Raw genomic sequence first — 26980 nt, forward strand, 5'->3', positions numbered from 1 at the left:
TGCATTGCAGACAAGATTCGTTTATGTGGTCCATCTGGGATTATTATTGCATGTTCCAGAGTGCAAGATTGCAATTATTTATTACTTTTTACAAACATAAAAACCATACATAACATAAACATACATATGTTTTTTACGACTCTTTCTCTTTTATTCTTGATCTCTGGCTTTGGCTGCTGCATAGCCTGCTCTTCCTCCCTCAGGATAAAACATAAAAATGGACATTGGAAAAAAGACTCTAAATTAAAAATGACCATAAAATGAAGTCAAAAAAATATCTCAGCAACCAGCACCTCAGATTATTACTTATATGTTGCTATGATACACTAAAACAATCTGAAAACGTTTCAAATGCTTTTATTTAATACATTCGGCATATTTCTATGTAAGATACAAATCAACAGACGTTTTAGGGAATAAGACTGGCTCTCTGTGCACTACAGAATTAATTTTAAGCTGTTGTTATTTGTTTTTAAATGTTTTAACAACCTTGCTCCACCATATTTATGTGAGCTGATCCAGCCTTACTGCCACCTGTACCCCTTAGATGAGCTGATCAGCTGCTGCTGACCATCCCTAAAACTAGGCTGAAGCTCAGAGGGGACAGAGAATTTGCTGTTGCTGGTCCTAAATTATGGAATAATTTACCACTGAGAATCAGAAAGGCCTTCTCTTTTCCTGTTTTTAAATATCATTTAAAAATGCACATTTATTTCCTGGCTTTAATACGCTGTGATCTTGTCGTGCTTGGCATTTTTATATACTTCAGTGAACCTGCTTTTTTAGATTTTGATGTTGTGTGTTTATGTTTTGTATGCTTTTAACTTGTTTTTTTTGTTTGTTTGTTTGTTTGTTTTTACCTTTTCTGGTTTTAATGTACAGCACTTTGGTCACCCATGTGTTTTTTAAACTGTGCTCTAGAAATAAAGCTGATTGAACAAGAAATGCTATCCTTTAATATTGCAGTTTCTACTGACTTATTAGAGAGAATTTAATTTCCTTAGTGTTCATTTAGCTTTATTGTAAATTTTATTTTTTGACTGAATATTGAAATCCTGATCCACACTCCCCACCAGCTGGTGGCGGTCACGCGCCGTTTAGTTGTTTGCCAACCGCCAAAAAAAACACGAAGAAGAAGAATCGCTCGCGCTCAGCTGCTTCTGCTGCACCACAACAAACATGGCGGCGGACTGAGGACGGAGGCGGACATTCCGTGACGCGGTTTTAATTAAGTGTCCAGATTTTTTTTGTATTTATTTATATGAAACAAACGTTATAAGTGGTTCGGTCCGGTTCTCCGCGTATCAGGATGGAGCCCGGCCCGTTTCCAGCGGAGGTTCCGGACAGGGAAGTGCGTGTGGTCGGTTCGGAGCTGGTGGAGAACTACACGGTAAGCCGGCTAGCTGCTGTAGCAACAACACCGGTGATGAGACGTTAACGGTGCGGACGGGCTGTGGGTTTTCCGCCCGAGGCTCCCAGATGTCACTTATCTCCGTTAGCCTCATGTGATTTCATTACACAGCGCGACTTAGTGCCAGCGGTTCTTTATTTCTTTATCTGCGTATTTTGACGGTTAAAGTTTACAGCTACAGAAAAGCAGAGATTCGTTTTCCTCAATCAAACGTCGAGGGGTTACGTCAGATCAATAAAAACGGGGTTTCTGATACGGAAACGTGTCGTTGTGGCCTCCCCAGACCGCTGACTTGTTCAGCGGACACCGCCTAAGGAGGAGGAGGCAGGAAGCTGTGAAGAAGCTCTTCACAAGGGCAGCAGCCATGCATGTTACATGGAAAATTAAGTGGAAGGAAAAACTCTGGAAGAGAAAAGGTACATGATGAGCAAGGCATGAGTTACTGCTGTCATGTTCCTGTGCTGTCATGTTCCTGGTGTTGGCTCATTAGTGAACCAAATGTCAATGTCAACTTTATTTATATAGAGCATTTAATCTAATTTCCTTCTGGGATAAATAAAGTATTATTGAATTTAATTTGAATTAATACAGATGATCTGTTTAAAGTGCTGTACACAGCGACAACTAAACATATAAATATGTATATACATACAAAATGGCAAATACGCAACACGAAATGAGAATAGTTAACAATGATAAAGTTAAAATACAAAAGAAAAATTATGACAAAAAAGATAAAAGGATCTGCTCAGAGTTTAAAGCCAGTGCAAACAGGTGGGTTTTTAACAAAGACTTAAAGGTAGGGCAGGATGATAATTCAATAACGAGATATATATATATATATATATATATATATATATATATATATATATATATATATATATATATATATATATATATATATGAAGTATATTGATTGCTAGAAAAAGGGGTCAAGAAAAAGAAATAGAATGACAGTTTTCCTTCCTTTTGCATTTTAGCCATGTAGGTTAATATTACAGTCATTACATCCTCCCAATCAATCACAACGCAGACCCAGGAACCAAACTCCGCCCCCTTCAGAGACTTCAGAGAGCACACGTTCTTTTTTTCTTTATTAAAAACTTGCAGTTTTGGTAAAAAGTTGGTTGAATAAAGGGTTGAGTTTGAATTCTGTGTTTGTGTCTTTATCTAAAAATAGGTTGCTAAGCAACAGCATAAAATGTCCAGGGCTGCTATTAAAATATAGTTTTGAATTTGTTGATAATTATCGATATCGATCAATATGATTTCTATTTTATCAATAATATTTATTTTTATGTCATCCAGCCCTACTCCTCTGTTATCTGGAGCCGAGCGTCGCGTCAGCTTCTGACTCTGTGGATTTTTTTAAGGCTTAAAAACTGACCTCTGCTGCGTTGGATGCAGGAATCATGGCGGCAGCTTTCTGTCTTTTTCAGGTCTACATCATCGATGTAACAGACGGTCTGCACAGGTGGACGGTGAAGCACCGCTACAGCGACTTCTACGACCTCCACGAGAAGGTAAGCTAGCAGCAGACGTTTCACCCAAACGTGACCCCGAACATTCAGTTTCACTGCGTTTTAATGAGTTACTTCTAAACAGAAAAGGTTTTAGCTCATCTCAGACGTAAATAAAGCGAAAACCTTAAAGTCTTCTTAATTATTCCTGCTGCTGCATTCGGACGTTATTTTGTTGGACGTGTAACTCTGAGGTTTGCATCTTCAGGATGCAAAGAACGATTCTGATGCTGTAAATCGCTTCTTAATTTACCTGTCTGCAGTTCCTCATGTTGAATCACACAAACCCCAAAATGCTTAAAGATAAAATAATTATTTAATTTTTCTATGGTTGCATAATAATAAACTAACATATTCTGCAGTTCCTCCATAAATGAAGCAGCACAAACCTCCTCAGTTTAACTGTTTATCAGTTTTGGTTCAGGTGCTTTTTAAGAAAACTGTGAATTATTGTTTGCCTGAAGTGTTTATAATTATAAATAAATCTTTTCATCTAATCATGAGCTTCAGCCGGAGCTATTTCTGTACATATGGAACACCGAAATTCAGAGAGATGAGGCATATTTCAGATTATTAAGTTAATTATTAATGCATTGCAAGTTCCCAACAAATGTCCCCTCAAAGTATTTTACAGGACAAACGGGTCATTTTCAGTTGTATAGAGTCCAAATATAATACAGAATATACAGAAAATATAAATCCTGATGCTGCTGCCGTCTCTCCAGCTGACGGCGGAGAAGAAGGTGGACCGCCGTCTGCTTCCTCCTAAGAAGATTTTGGGGAAGAACTCGAAGAGCCTGGTGGAGCGGCGGCAGAAGGAGCTGGAGCTCTACCTGCAAACGCTGCTTCAGCAGTTTCCAGAGGCCACGCCCACTCCGCTCGCCTGCTTCCTGCACTTTCACCTCTATGTGAGTCCCACCTGAGCAGCGGCTCCTTCACACACATGGCTGCAGGTTGCTGCAGCTGTTAATAAATGTCATCATTTAGGAAGTCCTCACTGGGACTGAGCTTTAAAAATGATTGTTTTTAGAAACCCAGTTATCCACAGTTACCTCCAAGGTAAGCTGCGCTTTCATCATCACCTTGCATCTGAAAGTATGAAATAAAGCCAGAGAGTTTGCAGACAATCCAACCAGAACTTCAAGGGGAAGATTTCAGCTTCAGGGCTCGGAGGAAAGTCCAACAAGTGGCGGGACTGCTCCAGATTATAATCCAGTTAAGGGCTCAGAGGCTGCAGTTTAGAGGCTAGAGGCTTCTAGCTACACATGAGAAGCTGTTTTATTATAATAAACTGTTTTATTATAATAAACTGTTTTTATTTATAATAAACTTTTATTATGTAGTCTCTGTTCAACACTGAGACTTTTGGTTTAAAAAGTAGCAACAAAGAAACAACTTTTCTCCCAAGACAATTCTGCATCTAGTCACTGACTGGTGGTCAGTTGCTGGCATTGAGTCGATGGCTTTGCAGCAATCCCTCATACTGAGCATATGTAATCCATGCATGTAGTGACAGTGGGGAGGAAAAATCCTCTGGGGGTTTGAGAAGACAAAAACTAGAGAGAGCAGAAGCATTGATCCAGGAGTACTTTCTATGTTAGAAAGGGTGATGGCAAACTACAGTGGACTGTCGTCTGCATTGTTGATGGCTTTGCAGCAATCCCTCATACTGAGCATGCATGAAGCGACAGTGGAGAGGAAAACTCCCCTTTAACAGGGAGGAGAACCTCCAGCAGAACCAGAACCAGGCTCAGTGTGAACGCTCATCTGCCTCCACCCACTGGGGCTTAGAGAAGACAGAGCAGAGACACAGAAAGCTCAGAAGCTCACATTGACCCAGGAGTACTTTCTATGTTAGAGAAGACAGAGCAGAGACACAGAAAGCACAGAAGCTCACATTGACCCAGAAGTACTTTCTATGTTAGAGAAGACAGAGCAGAGACACAGAAAGCACAGAAGCTCACACTGACCCAGGAGTACTTTCTATGGTAGAGAAGACAGAGCAGAGACACAGAAAGCACAGAAGCTCACACTGACCCAGGAGTACTTTCTATGGTAGATGGTAATAGAGGATGATCTGCCTCCCCTGATGATGTCACAGCTAACAGAACGCCAGACCAAGTGTCCAGACTTTATTAGCGGTTCTGGTCGTGAGGTTTGATCTCATGATCACAGAGAAACAACGGCTCTCTGTTGTCGGACCCGTCGGAACCGAGAGTCCCGGTGGCCAATGGAGCTTCATGTGAGGTCAGACGGTCCGCATGTGACCGTCAGGCTGGAGGCGCCACAGAACGCTGTTGTTCCTGATCCTCTTCCCTCTGTTAACGTCTGTGAAGCTCTTCAGGCTTTCCTCCTTTTTTCCAGCTGATTGGTTGAGTGTTGACGGAACGTTTGGTGCATTAAAACCACTTTAATTTCTTTTTCCAGGAGATCAATGGCATCACAGCAGCACTGGCCGAGGAGCTCTTCCACAAAGGTCAGAAGAACCGCTTTGTCTCCTCAGCTCAGAACATATTAAACCTTTTTATGTGTCAAATATCTTCATTGGGAACAAAGTGGAACCCAGGTCCAGTTTCTGCCTGCAGCTCTGACCTCTAACTGCAGGAAAAACACAAAGAAGTTTGGCAGAAACACTGAAATGTTCTGTTTGTTGCATGTAAACATTTCATTCAGCTATTTTAAATGAGTCTGTGTGGATTCTGGGCCGACGTCTCACCATTAAGGCCACATAAAGACAATAAAGATTGTTGATAAAGTGTAAATAAATGACTCCAGGCTTTAGACCTCCCCTTTAGATCCAGGTTTCTACCTGTTGTGTTTCTGTGCTGCAGGTGAGCAGCTGCTGCAGGCAGGAGAAGTCTTTTCTCTCCGTCCCCTGCAGCTTCACGCCGTCTCCCAGCAGCTCCGACTGGCCAAACCCACCTGCTGCACCGGAGACGCCAAAACCGACCTGGGACACATCCTGGACTTCACCTGCAGGCTGCGCTACCTGAAGGTGAGCCACCCTGGACCGGCGCAGCGAGCCGTCCTGCGGGTTGCAGTCGGTGAACGCTCACGCTGGTTCTGTCTCTGGTGGTCAGATTTCAGGGACCAGAGGTCCGGTGGGGACCAGTAGCATCCAGGAGAACGAGCTCTCCTTCGACCTGTCTGTCTTCAAATCGCTGCTCCAGATTGAGGTAACTGCTCCTGAAACGCTGCTCTGGCTCCATAAAACTGCCCATAATCGGACTGAAGTCTGATCCAGAACCGCACAGCATTCTGGGGGACGTAGGCAGAAGAACCTCTGCTGGCCCAGCTAAGCACCAACCTGTTGAGCAATGCACAGCAGCAGGTTCAGGTTTCGTACCGCTAACCTCGCCTGAAAGATGGATTCTCACAAACAATACATCTTGTCAAAAGAACAAAAAATGGTCCGGGCCAATCACGGCGCGGTATTCAGGTTTAAGGCGGGACATACCAGCTGTGGCGAGCTGCTGCTGACGTCTGATTGGTCAGAATCCACGAAGCGCCTTGAGTAGCTCAGCTTGTTCTGGTTTCTCATGACGGTGCGGCTTACGTTTTAGTTTGATACTTGATTGGCTAAAACCACCTTTGGTGGGCGGGGCCTATGTCGCTTCAGCCAATCAGCTCAGAGAGTTCTGCTGACGTTCGCTCCTTTCCCTGAACCAATGGGAGAAGAACCAGACTGATAACAAGCAGAACGTAGAGAGCTGCTTATTATCAACCTGGCTGAAATAATAACTGATTACTGAGTTACTAATTAAATAAAAGGAAACTATGATTTGATCAAGTTCCTGCACTTTATTTATCCACAGAGCAAAAGTAAACGCTCATCAGCCTGTTGCCCTCCCAGCTCTTGTTACACGTTGGTTTAACAAACTGCAGCTTTGCTGTAAACCAGTAACAATAACACATTCAATTCAATTTTATTCATTTAGCACCAATTCACATTACGTCATCATCAAGGCTCCAAAGTCAGACTCCATCAGATTCTCCAGGTTGGTGAGAAAGTTTCCTCTCTAAGGAAACCCAGCAGGTTGCATCAAGTCTCTCCAAGCAGCATTCACTCCTCCTGAAAGAGCGTAGAGCCACAGTGGACAGTCGTCTGCATTGTTGATGGCTTTGCAGCAATCCCTCATACTGAGCATGCATGAAGCACTTGGCAGTAGCGCCATACGACAAAAGATCCAAACGTTAAGAGACAGCGGCGGCGCTGGCCTGTCATTTATCCATAGACACGCTATTCCGCAGCTTTACACGATGTGTTTATTTCTCTGTTTTTCATAGTTGTGTTGACCACTTTCTGAAGATTAAAAGTTATGTTTAAAATTAAAAGTGTTTAAATTCAGCCTTTTTTTTCCTCCTGGTTCTTATTTCAATAATTTACCTCTGGGATTATTAAAGTATCTCTGATTTTGATTTCAAATAGGTAAAGCAAAAAAAAAAAAATTAAAAATCATCGATATTTACGGTTATAAACGCTTATATGGTGATACATTTTTCAGCCGTCTCGCTCAGCTCTACTCAAACGTCTCACACGTTCTCTGGGAGAAATAAAACATTCATTTCTATCATTATTCACACATCTAACGTAAAGCCTTCATTACCGGCTGCATGAAGCTGCGGCTCAGCGGATATGTCCTTTAACTCTGATTCAGGACGACATAAAAGCGTCTTTCTTTGTCTCCTCAGATCAGCGACTGCAGCTCCCAGCAGGTGCGAGGTTTGCCGTCGCTGAGGTCCAGCCTGGTCACGCTGAGCATCCACCGCTCCACAGAGTCCATGCTGGTGCGTTCAGAGCCTGAAGCCCCGCTGCAGACGGCTGCTCCTCCAGCTCTGACCTCTGGCCTCTTCCCTCCAGGCCATCCTCGTCCCAGAGGCCAGCGAGTTCTCGCAGTGGGAGCCCGAGGGGGCGGAGTCCGGGTGTCCCGTCACCGCCGTCGTTCCCGTGTGGAGACACCTGACCACGCTGGACATGAGCCACAACTGCATCGCCGCCATCGACGGCTCGGTGGTGAGACGGCTTCGCCCGGGCGTTTTAGTTTGAAACCAGCAGAGGAGGAGCTTTAAACCTTTGTTTTAATCACTCCTTAAAGATCATAAACCTGTTTTATCCCAGCAGCCGTGATCTAAATATGCTTCAGGCACAAAGACTAAGAAGAATCAAACCTGTTGGAAGTGTCCAAAACACTTTTAATGTGACGTAAATTCTGCACATTTAAACAATTAAAGCTATAGTTGGTAATCCTGTTCAGAAACACGTTTTATTAGACTGGGGTTAAAAATGAGAAAGAACCGGGTTCCTTCATAGTTTCAACCCTTAAACTAAACCTTTACTGAAAATCCTCAGATTCAGTTTTCTTTGCTCTCCTCTCCACAACCCAATGTCATCGGTCAGATTTGGTTCTGGACTCTAGCCGGGCCTTTCCAGAACTTTGCATTTCTTCTCATGAACCTGCGTGGAACCCTGAGATGCAGAAAAACTAAATCCTCCATCATCTTCAGGTTCTGGTGTTTTAGGGCTGGATTTCATCTAGGATGAGTCGATTTGATACGATTCTCGATACGCAGCTCAGCCTGATTTGACCCCAATATCGATATTTATTACTTTCAAATTAATGCTCAAAGTCATTCAATCAACAAAACCAGCCAAATATTCTATTTAAGTTCAATTTATTTAATACTAATATATTAACAGGAAATTAAAGTGCATTTGGTTAAATGCATTTAACTTTTCAGAGAAACCAAAAATGTCCCAAACGTCTGATTTTCCTAAAATCCTGTTCCGCTAATTTGTCTCACTGCTATTCCTCGCTGTGAACAGTAATGTTGCGCTGTTATAACGCCCCCTAGGGGTTGGGAGTTATATTGATATTGAAAGCCAGAATATCGATATTAAGTAATTTTTTAACACATCAATATTAATCTTTGTATCGATTTTTATGCACAGCCCTAGTATTTAGAACCGTTGGTGTTTATTCCACTTTGAGCGAATCTCTGCAGCTCTGGATACGTTTAGAAACCTTTTTCTGTCTGCAATCATCTGTGGGAAAGTTCATTAACAGGTTTTAGTAAAAATACTTGAGATGCACCGATTTTAAAATTTGGGCCGATATCAATATCCGATATTAATGTTGCTGTTATGTCCTATAACTATTATCTATGTCAGAATCCTCCCTGCGATTGAAAACTGAATGAAACACAGGCACAAAGGACAACTAAATGGAAATAAACATTGTTTGTTAGAATTGACCCAGCGTTAATTATCGGGCCGATATTAATGCCGATATATCGTGCATCCCTAGAAAATCCTGAAAGTTGCGCGTTTAGCCTGTTTGTGAAGCTGACGGCTGCGTTCAGTGGGTTCTGTGATCTGACCGCCGGTTTCCTGCTGCTGTAGAGGCTGATCCCCAAGGTGGAGTTCCTGGACCTGAGCTACAACCAGCTGTCGTCTGTGGAGAACCTGCAGGTACGTCACCGAAAGCGTCGCAGATCCTCCCCATCAGGATCTGTAATCGCTCCGTCAGAGGCTCAGGGTTAGTTCATTAAGGCGAGACGTTTGACCCTGAACTGCTTGATCTGTGCCTGCAGCACCTCTACAACCTGGTCCACCTGGACCTGTCCTATAACAGCCTCCGGACGCTGGAGGCGGCTCACACCCGTCTGGGGAACATCAAGACTCTGAGCCTGGCTGGAAACCAGCTGGAGAACCTGACCGGCCTCTCCAAGCTCTACTCTCTGGTCAACCTGGACCTCAGCCACAACCAGCTGGCCCAGGTAACCCAGATCTCACTCATTTGGTCAGAAACGAGCCTCTAGATGAGCATTATGAAATATCAGGCATGTTCTCCATCATCCTGTAGTCCTAAAGCTGCATGGATCCGTCCTTCTGTGTTCTCCATCTCTTCATATCTTCTCCCTTTGCTTTGTTTTCTCCCCATTTAATGGTTGACCCAATTGAAATGCCAGTTAAAGGGACAGTACACCTTTTATTTATAGCTGGTAAAAAAGGCTTTAAAGTGACTGAGAACTCTGGAACCTGGAGTAGAAACCTAGATGTTCATGTTGGTTCTCTGTGTTCCCAGCTGGAGGAAATCAGGAACATCGGCGCTCTTCCCTGTTTGGAGAAGCTCAACCTTTCCAGTAACCCCATCTGCATCGTTCCCGACTACAGAACCAAAGTCCTGGCCCAGTTTGGAGACCGTGCAGCAGAGGTACGCCTCCCTGCAGTCATCCTTTACAGCTCTCTGCAGACATCGTCTCGCTTCCTGCTGTTCTCCATCCAAACATTTCGCTTAAAGCGTTTCTGAAGCTCCTTCAGTTTCACTTTGAATCAGTCTGTTTCATTCCTGTATCTGTCCGTTTATTACAGGAATGTTTTTCTGTTGTTGAACACTGCAAAAACGGATCTAAAAATAAGTAAAATGTTCTTACAGTCAGTGTATTTATCCTTGATTTGAGCAGGTAAATAAGATTATCTGCTAACAGAATGAGTATTTTGACCCCAAAAATAAGATAATTAGACATCCTGCACTTGAAATAGGATGATTGAGATGAATTGTTCCTATTTTAAGTGCAAAATTCTTATTCGATTGGCAAATCATCTTATCTACCTGCTCAAATCAAGGAAAAATACACACATTTTAAGAACATTTTACTTATTTATGGTTCCGATTTTGCAGTGAAATACAGTAGATGGATCTATAGAAAGTAAAATTATCAGGAAATAAAGAGCCGGGTTAAAGAATGGCTCCTGTCGAGGTAAAATGACACCAGGCTGACGGCGCTCCTCGTGTCTTCTGCTCTCCGCCAGGTCTGCCTGGACTGCAAAGCGACAACGGAGAAGGAGCTGGACACGGTGGAGGTGCTGAAAGCCATTCAGAAAGCCAAAGAGGCCAAAGACCGCATGAGCCACAGCGACAGAAAGGTAAACGGCGCCTGGAGGACGACACATTCATCTGCTGGATGCCTGGGAGCTCATTCTGTCGGCCATGTTTAACTGCATGTCTGATTATTATTAAGGTTCTCTGAGGGAGCAGATATTTAACAGGCTTAGATGATACAGTGGTTATTCCAAAAAAAGGTAAAAAACAAAGCAACTGGACTTGTTTTCCGTTTCGCTTCCTCTCCAGGAAGCTTTCTCAATTCAAAAAGTCTGGAGTAATGTGGAGTAACAAGCTTTATACTGCTGCCAAACAAAGGCCTTATAATGGCTTAGATAACATGCAGATTCAACCGAAACTGGTCCACCCCTTAGTAATTGTCCTGTTTCGGTTGAATTTGCATGTTATCTAAGCCATTACAAGGCCTTTGTTTGGCAGTAGTATAAAGCTTGTGGTTGGCACTGAGATTAAAAGCCATAATTTTATTGTACTGTTGTAGCAAAGCTGCCTGTAGAAAACTGTCTTAAAGACTTAAGTAAACATCTACTAATATCTTTTGGTTTACTGTTTTTTAACCACTAACAGTGCAGTTAACATTTTGAGCTGAACAACAATTCATTTTTATTGTGTAATTATATTAGGAATGAGGTGCACATTTATTCATTTATTGAAAAACAAAACAATTATTAGGGGATAGAAGGTCAAGAAGAGCGGCTGCCTTGAATTATTCTGCTGTAGCAGGACCAGTGTCAGTATCAGTGAAACCTCAGTGTCTTTAACTATAATAAAACTGGTTCACTTCACTATCACCATGGTAACTGATGCTGGCCACCTGATTGGTTCAGAGGAAACTGAACCAATCGTTGCACTCGACTGGATGATCATCTCGATAGGAAAATGGAACCACTTTTAATTAAAATAAAACAGGGTAGAAAGATTATGCTGGTGAAGATTCTCAGTCATGCAGGTCAGGGTCATTCAAAAAAAAAGGTAAAAAACAAAGCAACTGGACTTGTTTTCTGTAGTTGAAGACGTTTCGCTTCCTCTCCAGGAAGCTTTCTCAATTCAAAAAGTCTGGAGTAATGTGGAGTAACACATTACTCCACTTTATGGCTTTAACGACCGCCCATTACTATGGGGTGGTCCTGTTTCTGTTGAATCTGCATGTTATCTAAGCCAGTACAAGACCTTTGTTGGGCAGTAGTATAAAGCTTGGTACTCATCATTACTCCAGACTTTTTGAATTGAGAAAGCTTCCTGGAGAGGAAGCGAAACGTCTTCAACTACGAAAAACAAGTCCAGTTGCTTTATTTTTTACCTTTTTTTTGGAATGACCGTGACCTGGATGACTGAGAATCTTCACCAGCATGATACAGTGGTCCAACTTTTCCTTTTAGTTCATTCAGCTGTAATTTAACGCCATCTTGTCTCAGGAGACTTAAAGCGTGGGTTGAGGAGCCCCTCCAGCAGAACCAGGCTCAGTACGAACGGCCATCAGGGGATGGACAGAAACAGAAAAGACACGCGTTCCCTGAGCCACACTGCAACAAGGGGACTAAAAGAATGTCAAGTTTTCTTGAAATGAACGTATTTTTACTTGATTTAAGCAGGTAAATAAAACTATTTGCCAATGGAATAAGATTTTTGCACTTAAAATAGGAACAGTTCATCTCTATCATCTTATTTCAAGGGCAGGATGTCTAATTATTTTATTGTAGGGGTAAAAATAGACACTCCATTGGCAAATAGTCTTATTTACCTGCTCAAATCAAGGAAAAATACATTCATTTCAAGAAAATTTGACTTACTTTTACTTCCCTTTTTCTAGTGCAGGGGTACTTTCTATGGGCAGAAAAGGAGAGCTCAGGTTCAGTGGCTCCAAAAAAAACGTAAAACTGAAGAGGAACCAGCAGAGAGAGGAAGAGATGTCCTGTGCTGCTGGTTGAGCTTCTTCTTCTTCTTCTTCTTCTTCTTCTTCTTCTTCTTCTTCTTCTCCTCCTGGCAGATCGGTGAGGACTCCAGACCTCCTGCTGCTCCTCCTGCCTCCTCCTCCTCCTCTTTGCCCTGTCTGGCCCAGCAGGCTGCCTGCCCCAGCCAAGGTAATCATGTATGTATCAGGCTGTGCTGTGAAACAATCACATGACTGTAGGACGGCCCTCCGCGGCTCAGAGGATCACACAGAACCACACACCCACAGCGTCCTCAGCATGTCACACATCTTTGTTCCAGAAGTGACCAGCAGAGAAGAAGCCCCCGAACCCCCGACTGTTCTCCCCCCTGTGGACGCTGCACCCCCCCCTGAGAGCTTTAACACCAACGCACACCTCCCGTCTGCCGAACCTGCTCAGGTGAGGCGTCGACACACCTGAGGAAACTCTGAGACCGGAGCAGCTGGGAGGAACGACAGCCGGTCGTGTTTGTTGGGTCGGATAGAAATCTGAGACAATTTATCAGTTTAAGTCTGAGTTTATTCACCTCCTACTGAATAATATTTATTGTTTTCTGGGTGTTTCTTGGATTATTCATTCAGATTTTATTATGTTGAGGAGAATCAGACAAAGACGGCGGTGCAGATCCTCTACGGTCTGCTTAGGTTCATGAATAAGAAGCAGAACATTTGTAATAAGATTCAACTTTCACCAGAAGTTTACCGGCCTCTGTTTTAAAGGAAAGGTTTTTCACATCACCAGAACCAGAACCAGAACCATGATAGATCAGGAGGAAGGTTCCTGCTTTGGGTCAAAAGCAGCTGTTCACATTCTACAAACAGGTTCTGTCACGTTCCAGATCTGCGGGTGGTTCTGGTTTCACCCGGCGCAGGCTTTCAGATCCTAGCATGGTCCCAACTGGGTTCTGCAGCGGGTTTTATGAGAAACAGGTTGATTGAGGCTGAGCTGGACTCTGGTGTGCAGAAAAAACAAAACAGAAATCTCAGCTGGAGCGTTTTAACTAAAATTAGTCAAACGAAGCAAAAAGGTCAAACTTTGGTTCTGTGTTCAGTTGATCTGCATGACACCAGCTCACAACAAGCCACCTTAATGCACTTTGACTAACCGATCCAGAACCGATCCAGAAATATACAATCAGTCCAGTTAGAGCTGGACGAAAATTCAATAACGATGTTTATCCATGATAGAAAAAAGGGTCAATAAAAAGTTTAATAGAATAACAGTTTTCCTTCCTTATGCATTCTATCATGTAGGTTAATATTACATCATTACATCCTCCCAACCAATCACAATGCAGACCCACGAACCAAGCTCCGCCCCCTTCAGAGAGCATGTTTTATTTTCTCCCAGCCTTGGCAACAAAGACTAGAAATATATAAATGAATCAAATCATTCTTGTTCATCCAAGAGAAACTCTGACAGAAAATGTTTCAGTGACTCTTCTCAGCGTCTTACAGATTATATTTAAATGTTCAGGGACTTCTGAGGTCCATCTGGGATATTTTTTAGGGCCTTTGGGCGAAAGCTCGTTTCCTCTCGCCCACTGAGCACCAGAAATACACCCGACCTCTCATTGTATGAGAGGCTTAAAATCACAAAGATTGGACTAAACTGAATGGTTTTTATGAAGTTAGATGGATATATATATATGTTTTTATTGTTTCTGCAGGTAAAACATTCTGTACCCAATCTTTCTGAACCTTCGCCATGTGAAGCCCAGACGTCTAACACAGCTTCTTCTTCTGCAGACACCTGGTCAGTAGAGCTCATATAGTAATAGTAATATAGTAATATGATCCGATTTCTAGTTTACACTGGAAACAGAACTAAAAATAAGTGAAATTCTTATGAAATTAGTGTATTTGTCCTTGATTTGAGCAGGTAAATAAGATAATCAGCCAATGGAAGGAGTATTTTGACCCCTAAAATAAGATAATTAGATCAACTGCCATTGAAATAAGATGATTAAGATGAATTGTTCTTATTTTAAGTGCAAAAGTTTTAATGTCAGATCATTTAAACTTGCTCAAATCAAGAACAAATACTCATTTAAAAATAAAAAGTAACTTTTAGTTTTTTTTGCAGTGTAAAGGCTGACAAATAAAAGCTGACTGTTGATGTTTACCTGATTTTATTCACAAACATTCAAAACTCTCCCCTTCGTCCAGCTGCAGCTGCTCCTCTTCCTCCTCCAGCCGCCCTGAAGTCCGCTGCTCCTCCTGCAGCGCCACCTGCTGTCCTCTACTTCCATCTCCTCTTTTCTCCCTGTCCTCCTCCAACAAAGACTTCATTACCCAGCTCTCCCGGTGGCTCAGCTCTGCCCTGGAGGAGCAGAAGCCAAAGAGGAGAGAGGAAGAGGAGGAGGAGGAGGAGCAGAGGTCCGAGCCCAGAGACGTTCCGGCTCCTGTGGAGGGAACTGATGTCAGCAGTCACAGGTGATTGGTTCTCACTAAAAGCTCCAAATTTACTCTAAGTTTACTTTTTAATTAAATTTTTTTTGGTTTTGTTTGGAAACGACATGAAAATGATGTTTCATCTGTTCGCATGTTTGAAGCAACATTTCAACACTGCAAAAACTAAACTAAAAATAAGTCACATTTTCTTGAAATTAGTGTATTTGTCCTTAATTTGAGCAGGTAAATAAGATGGTTTTCCAATGGAATTGACTAAATTTAGGAACAACTCATCTTTATCATCTTATTTCAGGTGCAGTATATCTAATTATCTTAGTTTAGGGGTCAAAATACTCACTCCATTGGCAGATCATCTTATTTAGCTGCCCAAATCAAGGATAAATGCATTAATTTCAAGAAAATGTGACTTATTTTTAGCTCCGTTTTTGCAGTGAACACAGTAAAACACATAATCGAAACAAAGTTGAGTAGCTAAAACTTAAAATGTTCCAGATCTGGAGTTCATGAAACTCCGCCAAAGTTTCTGCCGTTCTTCAAATTTGTTCCGGTTTCAATGCAAATGTCCGTTTAAGGAAATTGGAAATTGTTGTTTTAAAAACAACCTTTTCTATTTTCTGTTTTTTTCTGAGTGATGAGAAATTGCTTTATCTGAAACATTTCAGGGGTAAAAAAATAAAATAAATGTACGACTTCCTTCCTCCTCTCCTGCAGTCCGAGCTCCAGGGACGGCTACTTTGAGATGGGCCTGGATGACTCTGGGGAGGAGGTGGTGGGCTCCTCCCCCTCCTCGCTGCCGGGCTCCTCCCCCTCCTCGCTGCCGGCTCCTGCGGTGGAGGGGGGGGAGCCTGGCGAGGAGAAGGCGGAGGTCCGGGTCCGCAGAGTTCTGTGGTGCTGCTGTGTTCTGGTCGGTGGAGAGGTGAAGCAGAGGGAGGCGTGTCTGGTGCTGACTGACCGGCTGCTGGTGCTGCTCTGGTGGTCACCTGACTGCCTGTCAGCCAATCAGGAAAGAGGTAAACACCCAGCTTTATCCTGTAGGAACCTGTGTGACGATTTTAGTCAAGTTTAGTTTAGCATGCCCAACATTATTATTATTATTATTATTATCATTATTATTATTGTCATTATTATTATTATTATTATTATTATTATTATTATTATTATTATTATTGATGTTTTCATTATTATTGTTATATTATTATAATTTTTTTTTGTGTAATTATGGACTCAGACCTGAACAGAACGTAGAGGTTTATTTTCAGTAGGTTAGGTTATTTAAACAATGTAGCCTTTAAATCAGCGGCTGTTTGTAAAAGGATGTAATTTTAAAGTCTTGTGGTGATTAATATTAATATTTTTAGTCAAGTTTAGTTAAGCATACCCAAAAATTATTATTATTATTATTGTCATTATTATTATTATTATTATTATTATTATTATTATTATTATTATAGCATTGTTGTTGTTGTTGTTGTTTAATATTATTTATTAGTATTATTATTTCATTATTATTATTATTATCATCATCAATATTATGATTATTGTTACTATTATTGTTATCATTATTATTTTATTTATTATTTTGTTTTATTATTATTATTTTCTTGTGTAATTATGGACTCAGACCTGAACAGAACGTAGATGTTTATTTTAAGTAGGTTAGATTATTTAAACGATGTAAAGGTTTACAGCCTTTAAATCAGCGCCTGTTTGTAAAAGGAATGAATTTAAAGTCTTGTGGTGATTAATATTAATATAAACTTGTTCTCAGTCTTGTGGTGATTAATATTAATATAAACTTGTTCTCAGTCTTGTGGTGATTAATATTAATATAAACTTGTTCTCAGTCTTGTGGTGATTAATATTAATATAAACTTGTTCTCAGTCCTGTGGTGATTAATATTAATATAAACTTGTTCTCAGGCCCGGAGCAGAGCCCAGCCGTGGAGGAGGTTCTGTCGGGCCTTCAGGTGGACCTCCTGACTCCGTACTCCCAGGTTCTGCTGACCCGGCAGGCCGAGCTTCCTGCTTCCTGTCTCTCCTTCGGCACCAAAGCCTCTCAGACCCGCTGGTTCCTCTTCGCTGAGGCCGACCAGCTCCGGCAGACCAGAACCGAGCTGAGCGGCCTGCTCCAGGTCAGACATCAGCGCCGCGGCTTGATTTGAGCGTTGGGTGGCAGTTTGTCCGCCGTTGTCTCTCTGTGGACTCTCTCTGGCTCCAGAGCCAACTAACTAACTAAATAAAGAATGAATGAATCAGTTTAAATTGGATCTTTTATTTTGAAACATTCAGTCAGAAGCAGCATTCTGGCTGTTCGGTGGAACAGACGCTGCGTAGCTGCAGAACACGGAGCAGGAACCTCCTCAGTCATGCAGACGTGATCATCTGGACCAGGCGTGTCAAACTCATTTTCGTTTAAGGGCCGCATTCAGCTTAATCTGATCTCAAGAGGGCCACACGAGTTAACTCATTGCAAGATTAAATAGAACTAATAAATGTGGACTTGTTCATTTTTATATTAAGTTAATTTCACTTTTACACAATATATTATGAATAACCTCAGCGTTTTTAAGAAAAGTATGTGCAATTTCAACATATACTTTTATTCAGTTAAACATTTACTTGTGCATTATGCATAAGAACTGGTCACAGTGATTGTACAATGTTGAAAAACATTTATTCGCATTTTTTGGAACTTAAAAACACTGTCCTGCATGACAAAATACATCAAACAGATAAAAATTAAGAAATGATATAAATTTTTCCACACCTGAAGCTTCATCTGCTAATTAAAACACAGCGCCCCTCGTGGACAATATAGGAACTGCATGTTTTCAATTAAACAAAGTACATGTTTTTTTCAATAATTGTTTTATCATTCTCTTCCTTTTATCTTGTCTACTTGTGAAAGTCAAATCTGATGAGCTCTTTGTGGCATCTTATTGCCACATTGCCAGAGAGGACACTGGGAAAAAACCCACCCCTGATCTGGACCTTCTCTGTGTCTCTCAGGACCCTCAGAGTCCGCCGGAGCCCCACGGAGCTCCTCAGCTGCTGCCTCCCTCGCTCCTCAACTCCTGGGAGGTGGAGGAGAGTCAGGGAGCCCAGGGAGGGTTTCCTGCCCACGTCCTCTGCTCCTCCTCCTCCTCGGCTCCGTCGGGCGCCCCCCCGCTCCTCGCCGATGTCGGGTCAGAGGAGCCGGGCCTCCTGTCGCTCCTCTTCCTCACACGCAGACACCTGTGGGTGCTGCGGATGGACTTCAGGGAGCTGCTGAGCGAACAGAGCCCCGCCGTCCCTCAGGCCTCCTGGTGCAGGCTGCTCCGTCTGCCCCTCGCCTCGCTGCTCCCTCTCTCTCCGCCCGGACACGGAGCCGACCTCGCCTCCTGCTCCGACCTCGCCTCCTGCTCCGACCTCGCCTCCTGCTCCGACCCGCACCACCGCCTCAGGTGCCGGCCCGATTACCTGCGCCGGTGGTTGGGTTCCCGTATCTTCGTCTGGGTCTAACCGTGACGTTTTTCTCTCCAGGAGTCGGCATTCGGTGGACCTGCTGGCTGCTGGGCAGAAGCTGCTGCTGCTCTTCCCTCTGGCCCAGGACAGGAGCTCCTTCCTGGGGGAGCTGAGGCGAAGGAGAGCCTCTCTGGAGGGGCTGAAGATGGTGGCGCTGCCCCGACCCTGCAGGCCCTGCCCGGCCCGACCTGGACCAGGTGAGGCCCAGCGAGCAGGTAAACCTTCATCTGCAGCACGCCGGCTCTCCTCGGCTGACCGCCTGTTGTTTCTTCAGGCTGCTGCAGGTCCAGAGATCCACGCCACCATCGCCATCGCTGCTGCTGCTGCTGCTGCAGCGACAGGAAGCCGCAGCGTTCCAGCAGGTAGGCGGCGCTCCTCTGATGCTCCTCTCACTGCAAAAACAGATCTAAAAATAAGTAAAATGTTCTTAAAGTTAGTGCATTTATCCTTGATTTGAGCAGGTAAATAAGATTATCTGCCAATAGAATGAGTATTTTGACCCCTAAAATAAGATAATTAGACGTCCTGCACTTGAAATAAGATGATAGAGATTAATTGTTCCTATTTTAAGTGCAAAAATCTTATTCCATTGGCTAATCATCTTATTAACACTGATTTTAAGAATATTTTACTTATTTATAGTTCCGTTTTTGCAGTGATGATGCTCCTCTGGTGCTCCTCCAGGCTGGAGCCGGCCCTTTAAGAGACACAGAAAGGGAGCTTAGAGGGAAGCTAACGTAGAGTTATATTTAATTACTGAAATGCAGATTTTGGTGCATTAAAATCTGCTTTGAATTCAATTAAATTTGAATTCAATTATTATAACTGGTTAATTACAGCGAGTGTTTTCACAGAACAACCGACACAAATACTGTTCTTAAATTGCCAAAGAGCTCAGTTTAGTATTGTTAGTCAAATTAGATTATTCTAAATAATTTGCACATTGGATGACCATCTTTTAATACGACAAATGAGCAAAACGCTTTTTAAATTTTGGATCTACAATGATTTACAGATTTATCTTCTATAAAAAAATCTGACTTATTTATTTACTTAAAATAATATTTTGTAGAGCAGGCAAAAAATAAAAATACATTTAATTTTTTTGTTATTTGTTTTTTGTCCCTCGAGTTTCTTTCACTTGACAATTTCGGCCCATGTACCAAAAAGTTTGGACACCCCTGGTTTAAATAATAACATCTGAAATCATAGACAAATCCTACAGCCCCAAACACTGATCGTCCAATCAGAACGCTGAAAATGCAGACATTTACGTTCTGCTGGACAGTGTGAGACCATCTAATCAAGGTAGATTTATTTGTGTAGCACATTTCAGCACAAGGACAATGCAAAATGCTTTACATGATTAAAACACTGGAAAATAAAATAGAATAAAAGCAAGTTAGAATAAAATGTAGGAAAATTTTAACTAAAAGCAAATATTAAAATATTAAGTGTTGGTTATCCTTGTTAACTCATATTAAGGATTGATGTCAATATTTTCTGTTCAATAAATAAACTTTACTAGTGAGCCTTTATTTGTAATTTTATGTATAAAATCATTTAGCTTATATAAAATGGCATTTCTAATGTGGTCGTTTATGCTAATTTATCTGTTTGATTTAACATTGATCAAATTCAGGTTGTATTAATCACAGAAAATGAGGTTTTGTGTCCCACTTAAGCTGCTAGCTCACCTTCCCCTGTAGCTGAACCGGGTCGGTTCTGGTCGGAGTCTGAGCTGAATAGTAAAATAAAAGGGACACATTTTAAAAACATTTAACTCTTTCAGTTGACGTGTGTGGAAAACGATTATTTTGTGATCGGCAGCCGTTTTCTCACTTTTATGGTCATATGTTGAATTTATGCTGAAAGCTTCTTTATTTTTCCCTCTGCTGTCTCTGGAGCTGCGACCCGATGAAGCTGCAGGCCGAGGAGAACCAGCCGTCCCCCCACCTGCTGCCGGGTCTGTCCCCCGGACTGAAGCTGCTGGCCGGACTCGGAGGACAGCAGCTGCTGACCTACTTCAGCAGACATGTGGCTCTGGTGAGACACCGATGGCTGGAAAGACGCGTAAAAAGCCTTAAACCTGCATTTATCTTTCACCGCAGTAACATCCAGACTTTAAATTTAAAACCTTTATACAGACAGAAAATAAGAAATAATCACTGAGAACAATTATTGGAACATCTTATAATTATGCTTTAGCTTTATAGTTTATCATATATTTCTAGGTAGTCAGAATTAGTTATCTCTCACTTCCTGTTGCACAATCATAGGTTTGGTTTGGTTGTGAATAACTATTAATAAGCTCCAGAAGCGTTTATGAACAGAATTGGTAATTTTAATCAAAATGAACAAGTCAGAGCGCCGGCTGATCATCAGGAGTTAATTAACCCAATTAGCTCTCAGCCTTGTATCGTTTAATGCCTGCTGAGGCCTGGTTTTATAGGAGCACTGCAAAAAAACCTATAAAAGGAAGTAAAATCTTCTTGAAATTTCTGTATTTCTCCTTGATTTGAGCAGCTAAATAAGACTACTTGCCAATGAAATAAGGTTTTTGTACTAAAATAGGAACAATATGTCTTATTTCAGATGCAGGATGTCTAATTATCTTATTTTAGGGGTAAAAATACTCATTCAATTGGCAAATAGTCTTATTTACCTGCTCAAATCAAGGAGAAATACTGTAATTTCAAGAAGATTTTACTTACTTTTAGTTCACTTTTTGCAGTGAACCGTGTTTCGTCAGTCATCCATTTCTTATTACCGTATATTTCAGACCATAAGGCGCACTAATTATTCTTCCAAAGTGTGTAAAATCACTCCTTCACGTATACAGCTTTCTATCTGCCTTAATTCAAGTGCAGGATATCTAATTGTTTATTTTAGGGGTAAAAGAAATACTCCATTGGGAAATTATTTAGCTGCTCAAATCAAAGAAAAATACAGTAATTTCAAGAAAGTTTTACTTACTTTTAGTTCCCTTTTTGCAGTGCGCCTCCTCGTCCACAGCTCTCTATCCGTCTCTGTGGGGAGGACAGAGTAGCTGGACTACACCGCCATGTTTCTAACATAAAGCCAAAATAAACGTAACTTTTATCTTGAATTAACTTACTAGGTTTCAATAAATGTTTGTGCTTGCTTTTATTTCCCTTTTTGCAGATCAGGAATTGTTAATCTGACGTTCTCAGACACCGAGTTCTTCACACATGTTCAGAAAAAGCAGCTTCTGTCCAAAATGCAGCAGTTTATTAACAAAATATGTCTGAGTGTCTGATGGAGGACCTTCAGGAGACCAGAGCAGCTTCCAGCGTTAGCTCCGTCATAACGTTGTGTTGTAGGGTCAGAGTTTATGATTAAAACCCGGTTCCTCTCCTCCAGAACCAGTCTGAGGCGGAGGACCTGAGGCACGTCCTCTGGCTCTCCGTGGTTCTCTACACGGCTCCTGAAAGCGAGCTCACCTGCTGCCTGCTGCTCTCCACGGACTCCATCTACTTCCTGCTGGAGGACGCCGCCTCGGCGCCGGCTCCAGGTGAGTCACGACCCCAGACGTCTGCTTCGGTCCCACCGGGACGTTTGATACCGACACGATACAGTTTGAGGTTCTGAACGTTTCTGTCCCCCCCCCCCCCCCAGTGATGGACGCGTCCACCTCTGTGGACCCAGAGACGAGTCTGTGCTGCTGCCTGAGCATCAGGCTGTCTGAGCTGCAGGCCGTCAACGTGGGGCTGTTCGACCAGTACTTCAGGGTAGTAGGTGAGTGGACCGGACCCAGACGGCCCCCCCCCCCGCCCGCCTACCCAGAGTTCTGAGTTTTGTCTCCATGCAGGACGCTCGGCCGAGCAGGTGGTGTGCTGCCTCAGCAGGGACAGCTACGGCACCGGCGTCTTCCTGCAGGAGCTGATGTCGGCCCTCAGCCTGCAGCAGCAGCAGCTTCCCGCCCCGGAGCCGTCGGACCAGGACTTCTACTCCCAGTTCACCGGCACCGGCACCGGTAACCACGCCGACTGTTGTCAGGGTTACCTGCCCGCTCCCAAACCAACAGGATCTGTCTCCCCCCTGCAGGTAAGATGCAGAACTACGAGCTGATCCACAGCAGCAAGGTGAAGTTCATTTATCCCAGCGAGGAGGAGATGGGAGACCTGACCTTCATCGTGGCAGAGAGGAAGACCTCGGCCAGCACAGCATCCTCATCCTCCAGCTGCTGCAGCATCCTGCTCTACCTGCTGGTGTTTCAGGTGGAAGCTTAACGACAACAACCCTCATCTCAGCTGCTTTACGCAGTAAAAACAAATTAAATCACTTTTCATTTAGAAGGAGCATTTTAATGGACTCTGCAGATAAACGGCATTAGAAGACGATGCAGTGGAGATGTTAATTATTATTATTATTATCATCATCATTATTATTATTATTGTTGTTGTTGGTGGTGTTGTTATTTAACCTGGTAGGTCTCGGTTAGAAGAAAAATCTAACTGCAGCAGCACACAGACTTTACCCGTCATAAAACAACAGGTACAAATTAAATTGCAATTAATCAAATTAACCTTAAATCTAATTTATAATATTCACAAATTGTGCTATTAATGTGCACACAAAACTGAAAATAAATGACAGATATGGAATGAGTAAGTGATGTAAAATTTCTTTGGGGTAACATTAGAAAATAAGTTAAATTGGAAACCATATATTGACTATATCAGAACAAAGTTGTCTAAAACATTGGCAGTGTTATATAAATTTAAAGACCTTTTTAAATCAAAAAAGTGTGGGGAAACACCTATAAAACTTAATTTAAACCCTCTGTTCATAATTCAAAAGAGAGCTGTTCGAATTGTAAATAAAGCAGATTATAGAGATCATACAAACCAATTTTTTGTTAATTTAAAAACATTAAAATTTAAAGATTTGGTTGACTTTAAAACTGCTCCATTTATGTACGAAGTAAAGAATAATTTGTTGCCAGCACACATTCAGGGTCTGTTTTTGATCTTACAAGGTATAAAATGTTAAGAAAAACAACAACAAATGTAAAACAACGTTTAATTTCTTTTGTTGGGGTTGATGTATGGAACAAACTAGATCAGGAGCTAAAAGACTTTACAACATTAATAAGGTTTAAAAACATAATTAAGATTTATGTGATTAAACATTATAAATTATGTGAATGTAATTAATAGTGGTAAGATATTGGGTGTATTACCTTTTTTATATATTATTGTAGAATAATTATTTTTCTAAAATCATATTTTGGTATGTATTAAAAAGGCAGCCATCTTTTTAATTTGTAGTCCAGTGTAAATTGGTTTTGGAGGGCAGGCATTATAAACTTATTGCTTTTTTTTTTTATTTACGTTACAAGGACATATATTGTCATTTATTGTATAATTGTGTGTCTGAAATAAATTCAGATACGATCAAATTGAAGAAGAAAAGCCTCCTGGGAGGAGTCTCATAAAGCCGACTGGCGCCCCCTGGTGGAAGTGTGTCGCTGGTGTCCTAACGTTTATCTCCCTGCAGGTGCAGATCCCGGGTCAGTGTCCCGCCTCCAGTCCGGCCGCCGACCCGTCTCCGGTCCTGCAGCCCCGGACTCTGATCCTCACCGGCACCGACGTCTTCCTGCTGGACGAGGACTACGTCAGCTACCCTCTGCCGGACTTCGCAAAGGAGCCTCCGTCCAGGTGAGCCTCCGTCCAGGTGAGCCCCCAGGAGGGAGAGCGCTGCTCGGTGGAGGTGAAATGATCTTTAGTTACCGGCTTCAGTGCAGATCGTGCTCTGATTGCTTAATTAAACTACAGAGGCGTAAATTAGTGCTGCTCTACTCAATCAGAGGGGCGGTCTACAGATGTCAACACCGCCCCCTAGTGGTGAAATATCGCTGATTGCTCCTTTAAACAGAAGAAAGTAGCTTTAATGGCTAAAAAAAGATGTAATAAAAATGTGTTTTCTAGCTGAGGAAAAAGTTAGCACACCCTAACAGCGTTCAGTGAGATGCTTCTCGTTCACCATCTCTGACCAGAAAGCTTTGCTCCACTTTGAGGTTCTGGCTGTTCAGCCCGTTTCAGGGCACCCTGCAGCATCTGGACTTTGACTAGACACCCAGCTGTCCATTACCGTATTTTTCAGACCATGAGGCGCATTAAATAATCTTCCCCAGTGTGTAATATCACCCCCCACCTCAAGAAAGGAATTAAAAGTAAGTAAAGTTTTCTTGAAATGAGTATTTGTCTTTGATTTGATCAGGTGACAATGTTTTGCACTTGAAATAACAGTTCATGTCCGCCGTCTTATTTCAAGTGCAGGATATCTAATTATTTTATTTTAGGGATAAAAATACTCATTCTATTCACAAATAGTCTTATTTAGCTGCTCAAATCAAGGAAAAATACATTAATTTCAAATTTTACTTACTTTTTTAGTTACCTTTTTGCAGTGCACTCCTCCACGTCCACATCTCTCCATCTTCTCTGTGGGAGGACAGAGTAGCTGGACTACACTGCTATGTTTCTAACATAAGGCCAAAATAAACTTTTATAATGAATTAACTTATAGGTATATTGTTGCTAGCGCGTACTCCAGGCTGCCTTACATGAATGCACTTCTAGTTTAGACATTACAGTCAGGCAGTCTGGTAGACAGCTCAGGGGTCCTCAGGTAGTGACACAGTGTACCGTAATGCTCCAAATATCCATGGAGCTAAGCGACTTTGTTGCTAACCCAAGTCGTACTTACACATTTTAACAGATTTCTGAGCGCATTGTACCACATAAAATCAGTCAGTAAACACAACGAGGATCATAGATAAGGAGCACCATCAGTTTTAGAGAAGATTTAAGGATTTTAAGTGGGCATTATAGTCTGAAAAATACGGTTCTTAAATCTCAGCCAGTCCTGTTTGTCTTGCTCCAGGGTCCAGTCCTGCTTCGGCTTTAATGTCGTCTCCAGATGGCCTCACAGGTTCTGATACCCGGCAGAGTTCTGATCAGGTTCTGATCGGGTTCAGAGATGCTGAGCGGTCCTGGTCCTGCAGGAGCGAAGCTGAGTCTAGTTCAGTTCTAGACTCAGCCGTCCCAAGAACCCGATCCCTGCTCCGTGTTTCTGTTCTCTATCATTAACTCGGTGCCCCCCCCCCCCCCCCCCCCCCCCTCGTGTCCTCCTGTTGTCCTCCTGCAGAGAGCGCTACCAGCTCTGCGAGGCCCGGAGGATCCGGGATCTGGACCGGGTCCTGCTGGGCTACCAGACCTACCCGCAGGCCCTGACGCTGGTCTTCGATGACCTGCCGGGCCCCGACCTGCTCTGCCACCTCACCATGGACCACTTCGCCGCCGCCGCCGCCGGGGAGGAGGCCCCGCCCAGAGGGGGCGTGGCCAGCCGAGGCGCCGAAGGCGAGGTGCAGTGGTGCGTCTTCGTCCCGGGCGCCGACAGCAGGGAGCGGCTGATCTCGCTCCTCGCCCGCCAGTGGGAGGCGCTGTGCAGCCGCGAGCTTCCCGTCGAGCTCACCGGCTGATTGGACGACGGGGAGGGAACCGGCGTCTGGATCCTGACGGCACCGAGCCGCCCGCAGGCGACCCGGCTCGTAGTTTTAGGCGTTTTTAGGCCTTAAACTAAATACCTGCTGCTGGAAAGCATGGAGGGTTGAGAGCTGCAGGTTTTTAAGAACAGCAAAAGAAACAGTTACCGGCGCTGCACTGCAGGGGGCGCTGCAGCGCGTCCACAGGAGTTCAGCCATGAATATTTAGGTTGGTGTGACTTTGAAGAGCTTCGCTCAGCACAAATACCGGGTTAGGGGCGAGCTGCTTGGTCCACAGACCTGCTTCAGACCAAAAGCTGCTTTCATGTTACAGAGTTCTGCTGCAGACGGCCCGGTTCTGCTGCAGGCGGCCCGGTTCTGCTGCAGGCGGCCCGGTTCTGCTGCAGACAGCCCGGTTCTGCTGCAGACGGCGTCTCTAGAAGTATATCAGCACACGGACTCACACGAGTTGCTTGGCACAATCTACATTTTAAGTCTTGCACATTCTAACAGACTGAGCAGTATTAACTTCTGAAGCTTTTTATTGATTAACTTATCCGGGTCGTTGCTTTATGACGGACACGATGTTTTCCACCCTTAAACTCAACTTTGTGGGGAAAAATGAGGTTTTCTGACATTTCCAGCATGAACTCCTAAATACTACAGCTGCTGTTGTCACAGTGTTATTTTTTATATCTATTAACGCACATTATGAGCGTTTTCCACGTTGTTGTTCCCCCGGCTGACAGGAGAACGCCTCCGCATTAAAGAGAAACTGAAACCGTC

At 43.0% G+C, this 26980-nt stretch overlaps 1 protein-coding gene across 5 annotated transcripts; it reads left to right on the forward strand.

Moving 5' to 3' along the window:
- The first annotated feature begins 1166 nt into the window (after nt 1-1166).
- LOC105919498 (nischarin) lies at nt 1167-26980 on the forward strand. 5 transcript variants are annotated; one of them, XM_036131039.1, is made up of 28 exons: nt 1167-1390; nt 2851-2934; nt 3657-3839; nt 5359-5407; nt 5763-5926; nt 6012-6107; nt 7624-7719; nt 7793-7945; nt 9332-9400; nt 9523-9708; nt 10017-10145; nt 10745-10858; nt 12820-12913; nt 13044-13162; nt 14433-14518; nt 14932-15198; nt 15889-16187; nt 17098-17309; nt 18187-18620; nt 18700-18878; nt 18956-19043; nt 20580-20727; nt 22066-22216; nt 22321-22440; nt 22514-22678; nt 22750-22922; nt 24205-24365; nt 25858-26980. In XM_036131039.1, the coding sequence occupies exons 1-28, from the start codon at nt 1310-1312 to the stop codon at nt 26189-26191; spliced, it is 4434 nt and encodes a 1477-aa protein (XP_035986932.1). In that variant the 5' UTR covers nt 1167-1309; the 3' UTR covers nt 26192-26980. The 5 variants fall into 5 exon arrangements, with proteins under 5 accessions (XP_035986932.1, XP_035986936.1, XP_035986933.1 ...); XM_036131043.1 differs by having other exon boundaries at nt 20589-20727; XM_036131040.1 differs by having other exon boundaries at nt 13047-13162.

Source organism: Fundulus heteroclitus, unplaced genomic scaffold (genome assembly GCF_011125445.2).
Source record: "Fundulus heteroclitus isolate FHET01 unplaced genomic scaffold, MU-UCD_Fhet_4.1 scaffold_408, whole genome shotgun sequence".
Lineage (NCBI taxonomy): Eukaryota > Metazoa > Chordata > Actinopteri > Cyprinodontiformes > Fundulidae > Fundulus > Fundulus heteroclitus.

Coding starts and splice junctions, on each gene's coding strand:
- LOC105919498 (XM_036131039.1), top strand. CDS start 1,310: ATGGAGCCCGGCCCGTTTCCAGCGGAGGTTCCGGACAGGGAAGTGCGT. Junction 10,859..12,819: donor TGAGCCACAGCGACAGAAAG/GTAAACGGCGCC, acceptor TCCTCCTGGCAG/ATCGGTGAGGACTCCAGACC. Junction 24,366..25,857: donor GCAAAGGAGCCTCCGTCCAG/GTGAGCCTCCGT, acceptor GTCCTCCTGCAG/AGAGCGCTACCAGCTCTGCG.